Below are 20872 nucleotides of genomic sequence, written 5' to 3' on the forward strand. Positions count from 1 at the left end.
CCTCCACTGGGGATATATGAGAGCTACCCTAGAGGCCTTTAATTTTCCAGTGGCGTTCATCAACGCGGTCCTTCTTCTCTACAGCAGCCCTTCGGCCAAGGTGTGTTCCTCTGGATTCCTTTCTAAATCTTTTCGCATTTGTAATGGTACACGTCAAGGATGCCCTCTCTCTCCGCTTCTCTTTGCGTTGGCTATGGAACCTTTGGCGATCTCAATCCGTGAAGATCCTGAGATCAAGGGTTTCTCTGCCCGTGCTAAGGAGTTTAAAATCAGTTTGTACGCGGATGACGTGCTCCTGACAGTCACGGAACCTTTAACTTCACTGCCGCGGTTGCATGCTTTGCTGGACTCCTTTAGTGCAGTTTCATATTATAAAATTAACTGGAGCAAATCCCAGGCCCTTAATATTGGATATCCCTCTTCGTTGGTGACTACACTTTCGTCCTCTTTTCCATACGATTGGCGTTCGGATTTTCTTCCTTACCTGGGGATCCGTATCACCAAGTGCACTTCTACTTTGTTTAAGCATAATTTTCTCCCCCTCTGGAACCGGATACAAGAGGACCTTAATCGGTGGTCTAAGCTGGAAGTTTCCTGGCTGGGGCGTATCACGGCGTTTAAAATGAATGCGTTACCTAAACTCCTGTATTTTTTCCGGACACTCCCTGTGGTCCTCCCGGCTGCCTTCCTGCGTTCCATTCGGTCCCGCCTCATTGTCTTTATTTGGTCTCACAAACGTCCGAGGATATCTACGAAGCTCCTGCAGCGGCCCAAGTTTTCTGGGGGTTTGGGTATTCCGAATGTTCAGCTCTACTATTTGGCTGCCCATCTGGCTCAGGCTATGCTGCTCTTCTCGGATGCTTCCCGGGTGGCCTGGGTTGATCAGGAGACCCTTTTTACTCGTCCATACGGCATTGGAGATCTTCTGTGGCTCCCTAAGTCGCTGAGGCCGTCGTTAGCGGACGCCTTACCTACTACGAAACGATCCATTGCTCTGTGGGATAAACATAGACTCTCTCTCTGTTTTCCGCCACTGCTTTCCCGATATGCTCCGCTCTCTGCCGTAAAGGCTATCCTGCCGCAAACGTCCCTGGATGCCTGGATCCGGCGTGGTGTCCGGTCGATTTCACAGCTTTTTACATCATCGCACGTCCGCTCCTTCCAGGACTTGTGTGCTGAGTTTGGCCTCATGCGACAGGATTTCTTCAAATACCTTCAGCTCCGCTCTGTTCTGCAGAAGTCTGTGTCACATGCTCCGGCTACGCCTGTCGTCAAAATGTGCCTTCGGGCTCCACTGGTCTCCAAGGCCATCTCGCTGTGTTACCAGGCTCTGCTGAATCCTGGTACGGATGTTAAGCTCCCTTATATGGTCGCGTGGGAACGCGAATTGGGTCGCACATTTGATGTCTCCGACTGGGTTCAGGCTCTGTCCACGATCCGTGGTGTCTCCAAAAATGTAACCCACTTTGAGACTAATAGGAAGATCTTGTTTCGCTGGTACTATGTACCCACCACGTTGGCGTCCATTTTCCCGACGGTTTCTCCATTGTGCTGGCGTCAATGCGGTGCCCGGGGTTCGATGACACATATCTGGTGGGACTGCCCTGTCCTGAGTGGCTACTGGAAGGACGTTTTTGATCTTGGTGCTCACCTTCTCTCCTGTCAGGTCCCTCGGTCGATTGAACTGGCGCTCCTGGACATGTTTCCGGATGACCTCTCTGGCCCTCGTCGGAAGCTGCTGGCGCATGTGCTTATTGCTGCGAAAATTAGTATCGCCAAGAAATGGAAGTCTGTATCTCCCCCCTCTATACATGATGTCCTTTATTCTCTTACTACGACTTGCCAATATGAGAGGGCGGCTCATTTTGCCGGTGACACACCGCATATTTTTGAGGAGACTTGGGAAGGCTGGCTTACGTTCTATCAAAATCAATTTGGTCATACCCCTTCGGGCTTCATATTGGGGTCACTCCGTACGCCTTGGTTTCTCAAGGCTACTGCGGCTTCATAGTTCAGGCGTATCAACGATTGGTTGCGGCCTAGTTCTTGGTATCCTATCCTTGTCCCCCCCTCCTTGTCTTTCCCTTGGTGTGCTTTTCCCTTTTGTGTGTCCTTGTCTCTGTTTTATGTGTTTGTTTTTTGTTTTTTTTGTTTTGTTGTTTTTTTTTGTTTTTTGTTTTTTGTTTTTTTTTCTTTTCTTTTTTGTTTTTTGTCTCTCTGTGCCTTCCATTATATGTTGTTACTCTCTTTCTTTTTGCATGTCATATGTTATGTTACGAGGATGTATTGAGAGTATTTGGGAACCTCGGTCCCGTGTATTTTGGTTCTCATTGCCATTGTTATCTTTCTGATCTATGTACATTTGCTGATTTTGTCTTGGCATGGTCTATTGTAAAACCAATAAACTTTAAGTGTTAAAAAAACAAACAAACAAAAAAAAAAAAACGGAAAAAAGATTTCGGGCGGCCCCTGCGACCCCAGTAGTTCCGCCACTGCCACTCTAGCAGCCCTTTTATTGATGACTGATTCCTTGGCTGCTATCTAAAGCAAGCATTTCCAGCCTGAGCCCTTGACTCCGAATCTTAATGAATTCCCATTCATAGAAACAGAATTTTATGGCATAAAAACAATGCAGCTCATCTCGTCTGCCCGTTTTTTCTGATGGATATATTCAAAGAGTCAGCCTGTCAAATATCATTTTTTAAACATAATTTCTGGAGTTTGTAGAGTTTTCTAAACTTAATTCAGTCAGTGTCCTTGACTTAATTCCCGGTTAAAAAAATTCTATAACGAACATCTAATTACCTGGAACTTTGAATATACCTGGAAATGTAAGTTGCAGTAATGAAGCCCTTTTGCTAAAACAGGTCTGTTCTAGGGTCTAGAGCCTACAAAAGAGACGGGGTCCTCAGTTGAGACTTGTGGAAAGGGTTCTTCACAGTAAGAACAATAAGAATATGGAACTCTCTGCCTAAGGATGTTGTGTTATCTAACTCTGTGGATATTTTTAAGAAAGGCCTGGATGCTTTTCTGGTTAAGCATAACATAAAGGGCTACAACTGCTAAAAGGACAGTTGTATTAGAAAGTTAATCCAGGGAGTAATTTGATTGCCGCTATGGAATCAAGAAGGAATTTTTCCCTGTTGTAGCATAATTGGTAATTGCCCCAGGTAGGATATATAGTAAGAAGGAGGATGGGAGGGGGGTAGATAGTGAGGAGGGGGAGAGGGGGTAGATAGTGAGAAAAGGGGGGGTAGATAGTGAGAAGGGAGGGAGAGGGGTAGATAGTGAGAAGCGGGAGGGGGGTAAATAGTGAGAAGGGGGAGAGGGGGTAGATAGTGAGAAAAGAGTAATAAGAATATTGAAATAAAGTCAGAGTCAGAATGAGAGAGAGAGAATGAACAAATACATTTATGTATGAATTGTGTAAATGAGTTAGAGAATAAATGAATTAATGTGTGGAAGAATTGTGTGAATTTGTGAAATTAATGAATTCGTGAGAATGCGTTAATAAATGTGTGTAACTAAATTGTGTGAAAGAGTGAGAGAATTAATGATTGTGTGAATTAGTGAGTGACTGTAAAAGTGTCTGTGTGTATTATAGATGGCAAAGATGGCATGGGTAGGGTGTTTATGGGATAAAAGGTGGCAGAGGTAGCGTGTCTATGGGACAAAGATGGCAAATCCTATGTGTGTTAACTGGATGCTGGGCAGTGTGGACGCCAGGGCTGGCTTTGGGGTTTGCAACCTGTGATCTATGCCTGAAATTTAGGGAGTTTTATCTATACCTTTAATGCGGAGATTTTGTGTGAATTCCAGTTGATTTATACCTGTAAAGCTGGTTTTGTGTTATTCTGTTGATCTATATCTGCTATGCTATGTTTCCATACATTATTTATGTATACCTGCAAATACGGGGCTTGTTTGTCTTATTAATTTTTATTTTTTTTTGAAGGTTTAAGGAATATAATTTTTGGAAGGTTTTACTTTGGCACACCACTACCCCTGCTCTAGAACCTAGTATTCTTTTTGTGTTCCTACTGCCTTGTTACATTGTTTATCTAGTTAGAATTCATTGAAGGTCACTCCTAGATGTATTTCCTCTTCCTTCGCTTTATCATTTCCCTAATACTGTATTGTGGCTTCGTAATTTTTACTACCCAAGTAACATTTACTTTTCAGCATGGATCATCATGATAAAAAATAAGGGCTTTGGAAGCTTCAGACATCTCTTGTTTTTCTTCCTCGCCTTTTTTTTCTTTGATTCAGATTAAGATGACCAGTGTTGGCTCTAACCAGTAATTAAGGTCTAAATTAAGCTACAAATTAAGCTACAAAGTTCAACCCAGCAAGTTTGATACGTTATTTTATGTTCTACTAAAGTAAATAGTGAAATAATGTGTCTTGCATGTTTCATGAACACTGTTGCATTTATGTTCTTATAGTATTTGATATTTATTGCACATATCGTGATCTCTCTTAGATTGGTACTAGATACCGTGCTTTAAGAAGAATACTTATTCTGGGGAAAGCCCAAAGATGCCATATTCATAAATCTGTCCTGTGCATTTTACAAGATTAGGTTAACAACAGGTAGAACAATTAACAACAATAGTAAGATTTATTTTTATTTGATAAACAAATATAAAATAAGCTGTGCTATATGTTGTGATACCTTCAATCCCTGAGGAGATATCTCGTGTAGATTTTGAGGAGGTGCAAATGATGTGTTTGGGACCCTGGGGTGTAGCATTTGGAGAGCAGGGTGGGCCAACAACCCAACTCCAGCTTTTGTAAGAGGCTGGATGTCAGGATCCGTCCAAGATTTTTATGAAGCCTGCATCAGGGACAGACGTTGGATATGTAAACCCCTGAAGCCTCACAATCAGAGAGACGGTTGAGGGGAGAGGTTAAGAAGATCCTCTGGGCTTCCGGATCTAGGAGAAGCCCTGAAGATCCATGAGCCAAGTGTGACATTAGCTACCTCTACATGGGCGTTTTGTCTGGGGAGGTTTTCCAGAGCCTGGGTTAGCTGGGAGCTAGACTTTATTTTTATGATTTTGTTTTGGGCTTTTTTTTCCGTGTGCATCTGTAAATATTAGTAATATTTTGCCCGAAAATCAGTGTTCATGAGCCTTCCTAGAGGACCATGCTTAAGATCCCAAAAAGTGACATTTTTTGGGCTGTTTTCATTTAGCTCCAGTCATAGTTTGATCCTCTCCATATGTATATTCCTTCTGCCATATAATACCCTCCAGGTCCAAGACACCATTTCCTGCTACTCAGAACAAAGACATGTAACCATAACCTTCTGACATGTAAACAGTTAACCCTTCCACAATTATTTAGGTTTTTTGGAAAAATCTCAGAGAATCCCACAATATAACAATCTTTCAATGCAGTTCGAGGTCCTGGACGGTAATAAAGACGCACACCGGTTCTTTTCCGTTTGTTCCCTGTCCTTAGATCACTGAAATAGAAGCTCAGTACGTGAAACACAGACCTGGGTCTATGGCCAAAAAAACCCACTCAGTGACCTCTGTTTGAAAATTGCGTCTCGGTGTACGGATGATTTCTGGTTACTGCAAGCAAAACCATAAAGAAATACTTAATTCATTTCTAGTGGGTGGGAAAAGGATTCACATTCCCCAGCCGTGCTTTTAATTAAATGCATCATTGTCCAAATGTGAGACCCGGGGGGGGGGGTAGAGTATAGTAGCTGAACAGCATAAATATTCATAAATTCAAAAGTACTTTTCAGAGATCTGGGGGAAAATGTAATTCTGCAGCATAAGTAGAATATGAGTAATTGATGTAAATAAACATAATCAGAAATAAATCCTAAATGTACATCTTGTGTGCAATAGATAAGCTCAAGAGACAGAGAGGAAAGCGGGCTCAGCTTTGTGGAAGAGACTGGAAGGGCCACAAGTCTCTGGAAACATCATGGTGATTCCATGTGAAGAGCAGCGAGGGCGCCCAAAACCACACAAAAACAACATATATTGTAACTTCCCTAATAGTCCGTGTGCTTCTTTCTTTAGTCCAATGACGGTACCGAGACTTATATATCCAGGATCAAAGATAGAAGGCAGGATTGGGAAAAAGGCTTTCTATTGTAGTTTATAATCCCTAGAATCAGGTTCAATCAAGGTACAAGTAGGAGAACGGATAGACAAGAGAAGAAGTGCCAGACATTAACATACGAACAACTGTATTTAGTAAAATTGCGATACATCTGCTTGCATGTACAGACAGAAGATGTGAGGATCCACACGGTCAGTCAGTCTCTCCGCTAGAGCCGCCATGGTTAACATCAGCCGATAGTAGAACGTCTGTGTACGTCTGGGCTCCTTCCCCTTCTACGTCAGCACGTCTACGCGGTTTGCTATAGGCTTCCTCAATGGACAAAATTGTGGTGCTTTGACGTAGTGAAAGGCTAAACAGTATATAGCCATGTAGTGTGACAAAACCCTCAATATTTATTTCTAAGAAAGGTGCTGATTTGTTTTGTTTTGTTGTTTTTTGTCTACATGTTGGTTATTTCAGCACCCCAGAAATGTTTTTGTGCATATTAAAGCTTAAGGTTAAGTACCTCACTTTCCGCACACGTGACCAAAGAAGGCTTTGAATTCTTGAGAGTCTCATTTGGGTTAAAATGCAATGCAGTCCCATTGATTCAGCTGCAGTAAAAAATAAAGCCACGAAACATGAGATAAGACTTGGGGTGCTTTGACTTAGTAGCCAGCTAAGCAATACATGGCCAGATAGTGTGACGGAATCCCCAATATTAATCCCTTATATAGTTTTAAATAGTATTTGGGTGCACTGATGTCTTGCTTTGAAAATTGGGGATTCTGTGTCCTAGAGCCCTAGATGCCTCTTATTTAGCTGAGTGGCAGATTATGCTGTAGACACATTAGGTATGTGCCTAGGGGCCCTTGAGGGCCATACAGGATAATATACCAGCACATCAACACCGACCATATACAGTGGCTGCACTGCCAGGAGTCTGATGATCAATGGACGCATGTATCTGCATTTCTTTAAGGGTTTGAAGAATTTCTAAATCACATTGATAGAGGTTTTTTACATTTACCCGTCCAAATTTCTCATACCGAAGCAGCGTCCCATCTGCACCCGATGCGGAGCAATTTCGAAAGTCTCTGCTAAGAAGCTATCCAATGGATCTAAATTTATTTAGGAATGTTTAAGATTTGTCTCCATATATCCTGGAACCAAGTATGTATCAAGGCAAAGCATCCCAGATCTTTAAATTATAATCAGGACATTATCAAAGGCTTTACCAAAATCTAGGTAATGTTTATCTGCTGCAACTCCCTAACTGAACTTAGCTACTCAGTCAAAAGTGAATTGCAGGTGATATGATCTTTCTGTACTAAATCCTTGTTATTTTCAGTATCCATTAATTTCCCGCGACGGACGTCAGAGTACCTGGGTTATAAATACCGCTAGACACAGCGAAAGCTGCTCTCGGATAAAGTGAAGTGCAGCCTCTCCTTAAATCCTCTCCTTACGTGCCTGCAGCGGCAAAAATAATACCGGGGAGGGGGAAGCCAAAAAGGGGGCAAGCACTTATTTCAGAAAGTTTTTGTACAATGGGTAAATTCTCATATGGAGCGAACGCGCACCAGGCATTGCCTTGGAGCACCACAGGCTTTATTTACGCAAGACGATTGTTGTGTTCCCAAAACCCACTTGGCCAAATTCCATCAAACTTACCAGAACTGAATTATTTGCTTTGTTTTTCTGTAAAACCCCTATGGGGAAAAACCAGGAAATTTGACACAGTAATTCTTTTTAAATCATTTTAATTATTAACAAAGAGTGTGATGTCATAGATGTTTTAATGAGATGTCAGAACCAAGGGGTTTATGCTCATGTTTTAAATGGGTTTGTCTGATTTCAAAAACTGGACTTTTGTAAAGAAAGGGTTTTTGTTTTTTTTGTTTTTGGTTTTTTTAAAGGTCTCTTGGTAATGTGCGCTCTCGTACAGACTGTCATAAAGGTCTCTTTAAAACAGGCAGCTCAAAGTAAAATATTTATAGAAAGAATGGGTTAAAATATCCCGTTTTTGTGGCTCTGATCCTAAATAGAAACTCTGGGAAATCTTGAAAGAGGAAAACAAATCTTGAGTTTTCTAGCACTCCCACGGGAAGCAAAATCTGTTATCTCAGCAGCTGCAAGAGCTCAAATCTCTTTCCAGAGAAATGTTCCCAGCACATCCAGGAAAGCGCCCCCCATACTGCGGCGTGTAATACAGGGAGGAGAAGGCCACACTCACCTAAATTACTGTCATTTCCTACACTCCCCTCTCTGACACTTCAACGAGGCATCACACTGGAGCGCAAACAGTTCACTTTTTTAGAGAAGGATTTAAAGTAGAGAAAAACAAACTCTGAACAAAAACACAGAACTCAGGGCGTTCTGCTCTTTGGCACAGAAACGGTTAACAACAGAGAAAAAATATTTATAAATGTGCGTAGTGTTCACGTCAAACAACAGAATTTCTAAATGTAACCAATATCTGCATAATTTACTTTAATTTTGTTTTTATTGTTTTACTCATAGTATATAAAATATTTTCACACCCGGTAATCACTATGGGTCAACCATATGATTTTGTCAATATCTCTATTGATTCTTCATACTCACATTTTTAGATTCATGCACACACATAAATCTTCTTTTTTGTCCCCAGTTTCTTCTTTTCTAGGAACTTGAAAAGCCACAGTATTGTGCTTAAAAAAGCAGAACGTTTTTAGAAATCATGCAAATAAACTCTTCTTTCAAACTGAATTACAAAAAATATTTGTCAGGGAAAGAGACAGGGATGGGCTGGCCAACTGTCCGCTCTAAAATAAAAACCTTTCAGAAGAAGGAAAGCAGCGGGGTCACATAACATGATTTTACGTGCCCTCCACCATGGTCAAAGCTCGCACACGCTGCCAGAAAGAAGCCGCCGGGAAGATAAGGTGAGAGTATGAGATGGTGAGAGAAAGGGTATGGGGGTGAGTGAGGCAGGGAGAGAGTGAGTCAGAGCGGGAGTGTGTATGTATGAATGCATGTACAGTATGTAACAGTAAATGTGCATGGCAATGCAGGATCTTTAGTAAACTCCTTAAGTTTATCTCAAGCTATTCTGGATACCCCTAACCTTCACCCTCATGTAGGAAGTGCTTGAGACAGAAGCTTTCTTAAGCTTTGTTCCACCTCCAAACTCATTAACCAGCCTTAAGTATAAATGGCCAAGAGGTTTTAACCTTTAGAATACATCAATTACACAATAATGACAAAAGCCAGCAGCATCTTTGGACCACGGAATGAAGGCTGGATCTTACCTGGAAAGGAAAGCGGGCCAACTAATGGTTAATCACTTCTAGTCACCGCTTTACTAAAATACCACCCACTGTCACAATTACTCTAGATATAAATGGAAACCCCCACACACACACAATGTTGCTGTAATGATAAAACAAGTAAAAAAAAAAAAAAAAAGAAGTGACATGAAAGCCAAAGGCAGCAAATGGCCTTCCAAAACAAAAAAAAAAAAAAAAAAAAAAAGGCTGCTGCCGTTCTGTAGAATACTTGCCAGTCACAACATGAACAAGAAAACCAGTCCAGCCAACATCCCGTTATCCGGAAATACTGGTAAATAATCAACTTCCAATCAACTTTAGGCTCAGGACTAAAATTATTATTGGTGCGCATACAGTGTGTACCTGGGAACATTTTGGGTAATGCAGTTTAGCTGGGGGGGGTTTGGGGGGACAAGGTGGGCGTGGCCAATGCCTAAACAACGCTCCTGCTTCACCCTGAGACATAGTACGGTGACCCAGAGAAGCAGCGCTCCACCCAGAGACTCCGGTGAAACCCGACGCATGTGTCCATTTATCATTTACCACACAGTTCTCACAGATCTTAGACAGGCTGTGGTTACGCGTATTCATATTTGCGGTTAGAATGGGCTCAACGCACCATGTCCAGCTAAACCTTGTGTTTGATGTTTTATTTATAATCAAGTCTTGTTAAAATCAAATAGCTACAAAAAAAGAACACTGAAGGGATTTTACTTACAAGGAGAAAGTGAAGCCCCGCGTACTGGCCGTAGCAGACACTCATACAGAGATCCCAATTAGCCCATAACACATTAATGGACCTTTTACAACATTTTACGGAGAATAAAAGAAAACACGGCATGTTGCAGAACATAGTATAGTTTGGGATGCCAATGTGTGTACTAGGTTCTCACAAGTAACAGATTAGAAGAATATCCTTTACCGAAGGAGGTAGGAATTATATCACCTGGAATATTTGTAAACTGACACTCGGGTACTTGGACAGATTATTAAAAAAAAACATGGGTTATAAAGCAGATTACAATTTACTGTCGAATAGTTTTGTATTATTTACAAGAAGAACAAAGCAGACACCCGATGTATAAAGCTAGAGAACTGTATAAAAGAACACAGAACAGCGATAGATCAAATTTCACAGGATGAGCTCTCGATAGAGCAATAGGGACGGGCAAGGGCTGAGCGAAAAGTAGAAAGCAAAGTGAGAGACATGAAACAGATGGACAACGGACTGCAGGAGAAAAAGGTAAGACAGTGGAACAGGCCAAATATTACTTTAAAGAGACACGATAGAGAAACAAAAGCGTTGGTCGGTGCAGGGAAATGTAGAAGCTATTTTTTGCCACATTGCCAAAGGGGCAGTTGCCGAGGGCTCACACATCCTCAGGGGCCGATTCACAGCAGCCCCTTTACCCACTTATAAGCCTTTCAATGAGCCAGTGACCCCTGTGTTGAGGGATGAGAGTAGAGGCCCAGGGAAAGATGGCCATTACTGAATAGAATAGACTTCTGCCTGTCATAAAGCTGTCTAAAGAAGTGTTGTACAGATGCAGGTAAGCATTCACCGGGAGCCACCTGGGTAACAAACGAGACCAAATGCATGCGTCTTGAAATGTTTTTTTATTTCTTCAATATAAAAATACTTATTTACAACAAATAAATATATTTAACTCAAATAAATTACAGTCACAAAAGTGTAAAGGAATGACAGAGGCAGAAAGAGGACTCCTACATACAGTGGAAGATTCATCGTGCAGTGCCCATGGCAGTTTGGTTATAAACAGGAGAGGGTACAGAACTCGCCTCTCTCAACATTCACATCAAGACCTCGGACATTTGGCAGCCACGATAATCCATACAACCCTTTTTGTTTAGCAAAAAAAAAAGTCACTCATTCAATCTTGGAAATGTGGATAAACTTGGGGGGAAAAAAAGTTAGTGGATAACAACTTTTAGTGAAGTGGTGTCAGATATTGAAGTTTTAAAATTTAATGGTCACAGAATAAGACAAAATAAAAAAATTAGCCTTCCAGAAGGATTGTCCCAGCTTCTGGATTAATCCAGAAATATTAAAATTATTAAAATAAGACTTGCTTCGCATCTTGAGAAATAACAAAAAAAAAAAAAAAAAAAAAAAGGACACATGTACATGAACTCAGCAACCAGGCTGGGCTGCATCAACATCACGTGAAAGAGGCATTCGAAAATGCGAAAGGCTGTCACGCGTTCTAAACAATAGAAGCCGGGGCTTTGAAAAGGTTCGGAAGGCGTAGTCGCCTCCCCAAAAATCCCTGCTTTAGTAAAACATCAGGTACTGGAGCTTCTTGGCCACAATCAATATATTAATTGGGGGTACTGAGTCGCTGGGAGTGTTAATAAGTCCTGGCTCAGGCTGTCCTAGGTTAGAATGTTTGTTTTTGCTTCTTAAGGACAAACCCCTGCCCTCTGAAGCATACAGATCAGGAAAGAGCAGCAAGGTCCACGTCACAGGTTACTCAGCTATTGCCTCTGATTAGTATTTGTAAACAGATCCCAAAGCACAAAATCCCCACGACATAGTCTTCTGTGTTTTATTGCTCAACGACCTTTTAGGCTCCAGATAGCGGCCTAAGCAAGAAAGAGGAGGTTCGTGGTGGTCCAATCACTTCGGCCAGGAATTGGAACGCTTCAAACTTTCAATTTAACGTTAGGAATACTGAACTTTAGAGACAAACTTTCTGAAAGCGTGAGCAAGTTTCTGTGGCAACAGAAGTCAGTAAAAGCTGGAAGCTAGAGAGGGGAGTAGGAATTGAAATTTTGGCTGTATCCCTCCACAACACCTCCAAGTCCCTGAGGTAGTAAAACAAAAAAAAAAATTTAAGAATTACACATATATATGAAGCCAGTGCAAATGGTGCAGGAGGCAAAATGGGGTGTCAGACAGAGGATTCTTCAGGATTGGAGTCCGGTAACGCCTGTCTCTGCTTCAGTTTCCATCGCAGCTCCTCATTAAGTTCACCCAGCGGGGGGTGCTCTTCTCCAACACCCCCACCCAATGTCAGACGAATATATCCATTGCTATTGGAGCCCCTAACTCCTGCCAAGAGCATGTGGTTAGGAGAATGAAGAGGTGGAGAAGGCAGGGGCTGGCCAGGGATCCCATTTCCAGAAGGAGACGATGAACTGGTGCTGTTTTGACACAACGCATGGCCTGGTACAATTTTAAGGGACCCATCAGAATAGTAAAAAGAAGAGGGATCCCATAACTTCTCATCCGAGTCAGCACTGGGCAGACACTTGGGGATCTTAGGTTGTGAAGGCAGCTGGATGGGATAGACCAAGGTATTCTCCATTGATTTCGAGCCTTTATCTAGCTCATCTTGTAACTTTCTACGTAAATAAACAACAGCCAGAAAGAGAGCCAAGCAAACCGCCCCAAGTGCTATTACCATCATCCACACCAGGCCCAGTCCATCCATGGGGGCACGAGACTCCAGGGTAAGAGAAGGGGCAGCCACGACGGATATCTGGTAGCTCTCCACAGCAAAGCGAGCACCTTGTTCCTCGGAGTAGCAGCAGTATGAGCCGGAGTGCTGGGCTCCCACCCCTAAGATCACCAGCGCCTGTAGCGTGAGGTCGTACAGTACAGAGTCATTCTCCTCCTGGAAAAGCTCTTGTCCGTTGAAGGTCCAAATGGGCTGGGCCAGATTGGAAGTCAGCTGGCAAGGGAGAACCACATTGGTGCCAATGGCCACTGTGATGTTTCTCATGGAGGGTTTCACTGCAGGAGAGAAGAGACGCTGGTTATGACAGAACAAGAATGGCGTAGTTATGGTTCATTAATAAAAATAAATTTTGCAGCACTGACAAAACACACCCAAATAGTATTATTGTCTTACCAGATTTTGTGTATTGAACCTCACACATGGAAATGTCCGAGTTCTGAACATCTTGAAGAAGCAGAGATCTGTTGGCAAACAACATGCTCTAATTACAAGGTCATATTTACTACAAATACAACTCATTATTCAGGCTGGTGATATATAAAGGAGCACCCCTTGTCAATGTTAATGTCATCTGCCAGCTCCCTGAATAAGCCAGAATCTTACCGGTAGCGCTCATCGGCCCTCACACAGCGGCTGCTGTTAATACTCCACGCACAGAAAGGGTCTCGGGCGAGTATGCAGTCGGCACAGGACCGATATTTACTGCAGTCTGCAAATGGAAGCTGGACTAGACCGGCCAGGGATCCAACAAACAAGAGAGACTGCAAGGGAAGCAACCAAAAGATTATCACCTAGGTGTCAAAATTAGGATCGATATTGAAGCAATAAGAAGAAACTACTGGAAAGACCGTGAGGACTCAAATACAAAAAAAAACCCAAACAATAAACCAGGGACTGACCTTGCGAGGGGAAAGGACTAAGCTGTGCACAGGAAAGGACTTGTCAAATACTTGAAGCTCTTCGATTACATGGACAGAGGAACCCAACCCGACAGCTTTATTAACCCAGCCATTTCCTGTAGGGCAAAGATAAGAAGACACTCATTGAAACACATGATATGCAGACAAAACACAGACGCACGCTGTCATTTCAATACAGCCAACGCCCAAGGGCAAATCAAATCTGGAGACCCTTCATCCACTCCAATGCGGACATGACCTGCTGAATGGATCTCTCGAGCAGGATCTCATAACTTTGGTCCTCAAGTAAACCCAGCATTGCATGTCTTTAGAATCTCACTGATGAGCACAGCCGGATCAGGGTCTATTTGTGTATTTTATTAAACCAAAATCACATGCGCTTCTTGGGTGGTTTGAGAAAAGACACTGGGAAACCCTGCTCTAACATCACAGGCCATGTAAAGCTTAGTCTAACGCTCAGCACACTTTGTACGCTAAAGAGTTTACTTACAGCTAAGTTACACAAACCTGTGTCCTACGTGTTATCTTGTAAATGTTGCAATCAAACTAATATATATTTATTTTTATTTTTATTTTTTTTAAATAGCCCAAATTAGATATTGAGGGGTACTTTACCCCGACTGACAAGACTCATTGACAGGAAGATCAAGCAACCACTACTTTTTTTATTATTATTATATATAAAATAGATATGCCTGACCTGTTCCAATGAAGAAGACTTCGTATAATTCCCCATCCAGCGCTTCTGTTCTGTGCACAGCTAATGTAGTGAAGTTGATTCCTTTCCGAATGAGCAGAGGCCTGCCGAGCGTTGGCTTGACAATCTCATCCATTAGCGGGTGCTTCTTGGCAAAATTAAGTGTGTTATCAGGAAGCTCCAGGGAGCTGGTCATCCCATGCCGTCTGTGAAAATCCGTGATACACTGGATAGAGCAAGGACAAGTCAATCAACATTTATCATTAACATTCATTTTAATGAATTTACCCTCCAAAATATACCATTAAACCTGCTCCTCAAACAAGCTGATACACGGCAACCAAACTACGGTAGGAGGGATTGCTTTATACCTCAGCACAAACTGCCTTCTATATGGCAGGGGAGAGAGAGAGGATTTGTTTTCTATAAAGAACCATGGAATTATGCATCTCATAATATTTGGAAAAACACATATATTAGAGATTTATATTATAGATGGACACATATCCTACTGATGTATGTTTTAAGTTAGTAACATATTTGGGTTTATTGAGAGCAGACATTTTCCTTGTGTGTTTGGTATCCATCACAGAGCTACTTACCGCTCCAGGCCTGGGGCTGGGCACAGAGTCGGAATATCTCCCCCACTTCTGGGCCTGCTCTCTGTACTCCTTGTAAGGTCCGTCAAACACCCGCTGAACATCTTGGATTGAGTACTGACAAACAGCCGAGACGGCAATATCCCCCCTGAAAGATTAAAGATTTACAACAAGATCAATACAGGCCATAGCACAAAAAAACGAGCCAGCTAGCCACCAATACCCCATGGATCTTTACATGGGTGCATTATATACTACTTGTGGTCATTCTTCTTGATACCAAGTATCACAGCCCTCCTTTTGCCTCGTAGCTTTGCCAATATTTACTCACCAGCGAGCCTGGAAAGCAGCATAGAACTGGGTAGATTGCCAATGGTCACCATGAAGCGTGAACACAGACTGCAAAAGGTTAAAGTTCAGCTGCACGTCTGGAATAGAGCAAAGCAGTCGCGCCTTCAAGAAACTTGTCCACTTTCTCTGCAGGGTACGCGCTCCACCAACATCCCCCTAGATGGAAAAACGACCACGATTATAAAACAGAGTAAAAGTACATTAAGTAATAGAAAGCATGGCCCCATCCATACATTAGCAGGACTAGTTTGTACTCTTGTGACCTCTACCGAGTCTCCTGCTCGCTAGGGTGTGACATCATGTATAATGTGTCTATATCTCAAAACTATTTTATGCTGTCATCAGGCGTGACTTTTACCTTAATTGCCATTTAGTTGGATGACAGACACAAAAGGAACAGTTTGGATTTTATTTGCTATAAGCCAAACTTGGCAGCATGTTTCCGCTGAAGCCCAACTAGTAGTATGGACAGGACAAGTTAGCTCTATCCAGCTGTAATCCCCACCCATACTCATCATTTACCCCCAGAAAAACTTCTGTCTATGTCCAAGGAGAAAACTGTCCATTTTGTTTATGGAGGCACGGCTTTCAAAAAAAGTCCTATAATGTAAGAATCAAGACGAAGTCTCCTGCTAGAGACCTTGGGGGATGTATTGGGCAACCAATTATTGTGCGCCCCTCTACCAATGTACTACTCCGCCATCCCGATACCCACCTTGCAGACGCGTGCCACGCGAGACACCACTTGCTCACTGGAGCAGTCATTCTCCAAAGCACGCTCGGTAAAGAAGAAATAGATTTTGTCATCGTCGCCAAAATCGCTGTCCACACTCTCTGGGATGTGAGCAGAGCCCACAAAGTTTGGTTCTGTTGGGAAAACAATGAAATGCATCAGACGAAAGAGGAAGCAAATTGTAGTAAGTCTCGCAAAATGAGGCAGTCTATGATTTCCTCTCTTGAACAGCTTTACAGTGTGCTACGATAGGACATCATATGTTAACGCTCTGCAGGGCGATGCCTTCCTCCCTCAAGGCCCTAAATATGCTACTGATGCAGAATTGCAAAAAAACATGCAAATTACAATATTAATAGAATCGTCCAACTTATTAAAATCGAAGAGAACATTCAGAGGGCAAAACTCACCATTTAACCAAGATGCCAGATACTCTGTCTTCATAACGTGCTGGCCCACATTGCGTAGAATCACCGGTTCTGTCCCCAGGAAGTTATTCAGGGTGGCTGAGTAAAGAGCCCCATCTGCAGAACATGTGAAGGGTGAGCAGCCGCACTCAGGAATGCCCTGTATGTGGCCCTTTGGATGGCTGAACAGGGGCCCCCCAGCCTACTCCACCAACATAACTTTAAAACATTAGCCTCCGCCCCACACTAAATAGCGTATGCAAAGCCCTGGTCCGCCCCACCAGAGGGCAAGACCTCATTGTATCCATCACTTATCTCACATCCGACCTAAACAGAATTCAAGGGGAAGTCAAAGCTTTTACTATAACTGGATTCATTAGATAGTGTTTGGTCGGGAACGTTCTGGAGATTTTTAACAAACATTAAACTCATACACGCTGAGATCCGTGTCAGAGAGGAGGTACCAACATTATCTGAAGTTCTCGCTCTTCTCCTCCCCCATTATTATGAAGAAAGTTACGATAAGTTTAACCGCAATATATACATCAGATGGGCTGCTATTAAATATATGATATTTTTTTTAACCGGTAAATGCAGTTATGGAGGCGTATTCCGTGAATGGAACCATAAAATGCAGAGTCGGGGAAAGTAAAAGATCTGCTTTAAAATGAGGCAGGTACCTACCTACAATTATCCCAGTGTGGCCTTTATTTGGGTCGTAGGGACACTTCCCCCTCCCGTCTTCCAAATTAACAGAATCCAAAGTGAATCCCGCTAGCTCCTGCATAATAAAAATAAAATGAGTCAGGCAGAAATGAATGGCCACAACACAAAACCGACTTTATAAATACGAAGAAACTGCATCCAACATCACTGTGCCACGCGGAACACAGACGGCTACGGAGGTTTCATTCCAGAAGGCTGATGGAGAGAAGAGACTACTCACGATATACGCGCACTTGGGCTGGAAAGCATAGGTGCCGCAGGTGATGAGATGCGTCTGATTATACTCTTGCAGGAACCGGATGTAGTTAAAACATTCAGTCTGGAACAGAGAGCGATTGTCCGTGTTACAACACATCACACTACATTAACCCGGCACAGAAGACCGAGGCTACAAGTCATGTTGTAAAAAAAACTGTCTCATAAAGTGTTCTAGCTTTACACGTCATGGCAGTTTACGGGGATTTTTGTCACGCTCACACAATTAGGGTTGTCACTTAAAAAGTATCATCAAAATAGTCCACAGAACGCTTTATATTTAAATGCTGGACTCCTGTCCACTAGCTGGAACACTTTGGGATAGCGCACTGCCACAATCAAGTCATCTCAATGTTTATCAGACCATTAATTGTGTTATAGAAAGGTTTAACACAAAAAAAAAAAAAATTCACACACGCATTAAGGATGTGTTCAGCTGCAATTATAACAATAAAACATACATTGACATTTATTAGAAAAGGTAAGGAAAGATTTAAAAGGCAGATCTCATTAATATGAAATGTTGCAGCAAGCTAATAGCTGGCACAGATTTATTTATATATATAAAAAGATATTTTATCATTGTTTTTTTTTTTTTTTTTTTTTTTTTAAACGCACCCAGCTGAACCTTACCTGATTGTTTTTCCCTTTTTGGGCGCATTCTGCTTTCTTATCCCCTGGAGCTTCCCAAATAATCTAAAGACAAAGAGGCTGTGTTAATTATTCCATTGGAGAAAGAAAAAAGGGCTTATCTCGGGAGATGTAGGAGACAAACTAACAACGCTGTATTTACCAGAAAATAATGCAAGCTGGTTTTATTTCATTCCAATACTTTAGCATATAAAAAGAAGAAGGGAGTGCCGCCGCGTGTCAATAGGCTTCTCCTTGGAAATTAGAATGCTGAGTGATTATTTACAGGTAAATACACTCCGGAGTGTAAGTCAATGCGGCAATATCCGCATATGAATATATGCTCTGCACACAAAAAGGCCTTTCAACAAATCTCCAACTCCCATTATGCTTGGCTAAAAACACTGATTCCTGGAAATAAAAGTTGCACGCCACAGTTTGGTACAGACATATACGTAGAATAAGATGCATCATTTTTATGACGGCATATGTCTGTACCAGGCTACGGCTGGAACACGGTGTGTATTTCCAGTGCTTGCAGGCTTTTAATTGATGATAATGGGAGGTATGTCACATGCAAGCAGCCTTTTGGTGAGCAAAACAAAAAACATTTGTTACAGGATCTCTCCAAATATTTCTACACACGGTTTTACACCATGCATGCACACAGCCCTGCTGAACACAAGACTTCTATAGGGTGTATGTCCCATTGTACAGCGCTGCGGAATATGAGGACGCTATATAAAATACATAATAAAAGTAGAGTAGCAACTGATGAAGCATTCCTGCATACACAACGCGTCTCGCACTAGACTGCTCACCGGAGGCCTCAGTTCCTTGCCGATGTTATTGAGGTCCAGGCTGAATATGACTTCTCGTGCGCCCACGTAGAGCGCCCCCCGACTCTCATCCAGCGTCAGCGTCATGAAGTGAGAGATGCCGCTGTGCCAGGCCTGGCGCACTTCCGACACTCCTACAGGGCAGGTGCGGGTAAAAAGAAACGAGTTAGACGCGGCCATGCAACTAAAAAACCCCAGCAGATACCCCCCCATGAAATCAATGTACACAAGCTGCATTATCCTCTATACAGACTACTCCCAGCCAGGTATCCCTCGGGTCCCGCGGCACGTCAGAGGCAGCGATGTCACGAGGGGATGGGGAGATATAATTACAGAATGACATCACCCCCTATTGGAAAGTGAAGTGCGCAGAAAACAGGTGACATCAGCCTCAGGCCACCAGAGATCTTAGGTTTCTAAGCAGGATGCTTAAAAAATACATAAGGCTGGGCTGTGCTATGAAGGAAAATTACACTCGTCTTTAGAATTAGTCACCGAGGTTTAAGGTAACGCATGCAATTCTTACAAAGAGACCTCTTCGTTGTATAAAGAGATTTGTTCTGTTCTTTTGTAATAAAGCTTCCTAAACGGAGGTTGCCAGGAGCCAAGATTGTTGAAGCACAATTAATGGGGCAAACGTGCTGCATAACTAATCCATCAGAGGGGAAAGGGGGCTTCTGGGGGGCAGTAGGATACATCAGACGGCACAGTATGCAACCAGCAGGGGTTATTCACCTAACTGACTTATTCTCTGAGGGACTGCTCAAAGAAGGAAAGGCAGGCACTTGTCAACTTCTCTGATCACACTGGTGTGCTTACTGTTATCCATTATACACCAATCATGGCCAGCACCCACTGAACCACCGAGTCCTTGGGGTCCGTCTAATCTTACAAGATATAGTGTAACAAGACAGGCCTTCCCGGTTAAAAAACCCAACACACCATTACTTAGCCTCTGAGAGTAGGAGTCGATCTCCCATATTGATTTTCAACGCTTTTGCTTTGATCAGGAAAGCAGATGCCGACACTACTCTCCTCAGGATGGAGACCGGAGGTTTATTTAAGTTTCTTTACTCCAGTAAGCGTACACAGAGTTTTCACTTACCAGAATAGCGCACTGTTTTCCGCGGCACAGCACTCCATCCCCGGACCGTGCTCAACAACAGCGCCACAACACAGATGTACCACTGAACCATGGCTACGGTGCCCAGGAGCCTGTGACCAGAAAACAAAGTGTTAAAAGGAAGCCGAGAAACAGGAGTCACTGGTTATTAGCAGTTCATTTTTTTATTTTTTATTTTATTTTTTTAAATGAAGACAGCAGATAAGATTAACCTCCCAGTAGATGCTACAAATTTCCTTATTAATTCATCCACCTTCACAATATATCTTATCTAAAGGAAAATAAAAACACAGCCAATAAAGGCATGTCAGAAAAGGAATCTATAGATAAGGATACATAGTGCTTTACATTGATTTCTTACCCACTGTTACACAACTATAACAGACACACAGTGACACTATCCATACACACACATAGACAGACACCATTCATTCACACACACATACTGACACTATACACAGACAATATACATATAGATACACATTCACCAAAGTCACTGTACCTAATCCAGCATAAGGCTAGCTCTTGGCCTAGCCCCAGCACACACTTACAGCTCCAATAAAAGGGCGCTTAGATTTTAAGATTAACGTAAGAGAACGCCACTTGGCTAAATAATAGGTTTTATGACATAGATGGAGCCTCTTCTACTTTCAAATGAGATTATATACACAAACACATAGTGAAGGCGGATGTTGGTGCAGACAGATTACCATTTAGTTAATAACAGCAT

The 20872-nt window shown here is 42.5% G+C and overlaps 1 protein-coding gene across 1 annotated transcript; it reads right to left on the reverse strand.

The window, feature by feature from the left end:
- Positions 1 to 12292: 12292 nt before the first annotated feature.
- Positions 12293 to 20215, reverse strand: LOC149300195 (semaphorin-4C-like). The gene is made up of 14 exons (XM_089485651.1): positions 20125 to 20215; positions 19002 to 19153; positions 18184 to 18246; positions 17516 to 17614; positions 17254 to 17350; positions 16573 to 16686; positions 16145 to 16296; positions 15410 to 15585; positions 15082 to 15226; positions 14483 to 14705; positions 13762 to 13877; positions 13466 to 13623; positions 13256 to 13323; positions 12293 to 13137 (listed from the first exon to the last, which is right to left on the reverse strand). Exons 1-14 carry the CDS (start codon positions 20213 to 20215, stop codon positions 12293 to 12295), a joined length of 2499 nt encoding a protein of 832 aa, XP_089341777.1.
- Positions 20216 to 20872: the final 657 nt, after the last annotated feature.

Source organism: Sceloporus occidentalis, unplaced genomic scaffold (assembly GCF_023333645.1).
Source record: "Sceloporus occidentalis isolate IW3139 unplaced genomic scaffold, rSceOcc1.0.p SCAF_26, whole genome shotgun sequence".
Taxonomy (NCBI): domain Eukaryota; kingdom Metazoa; phylum Chordata; class Lepidosauria; order Squamata; family Phrynosomatidae; genus Sceloporus; species Sceloporus occidentalis.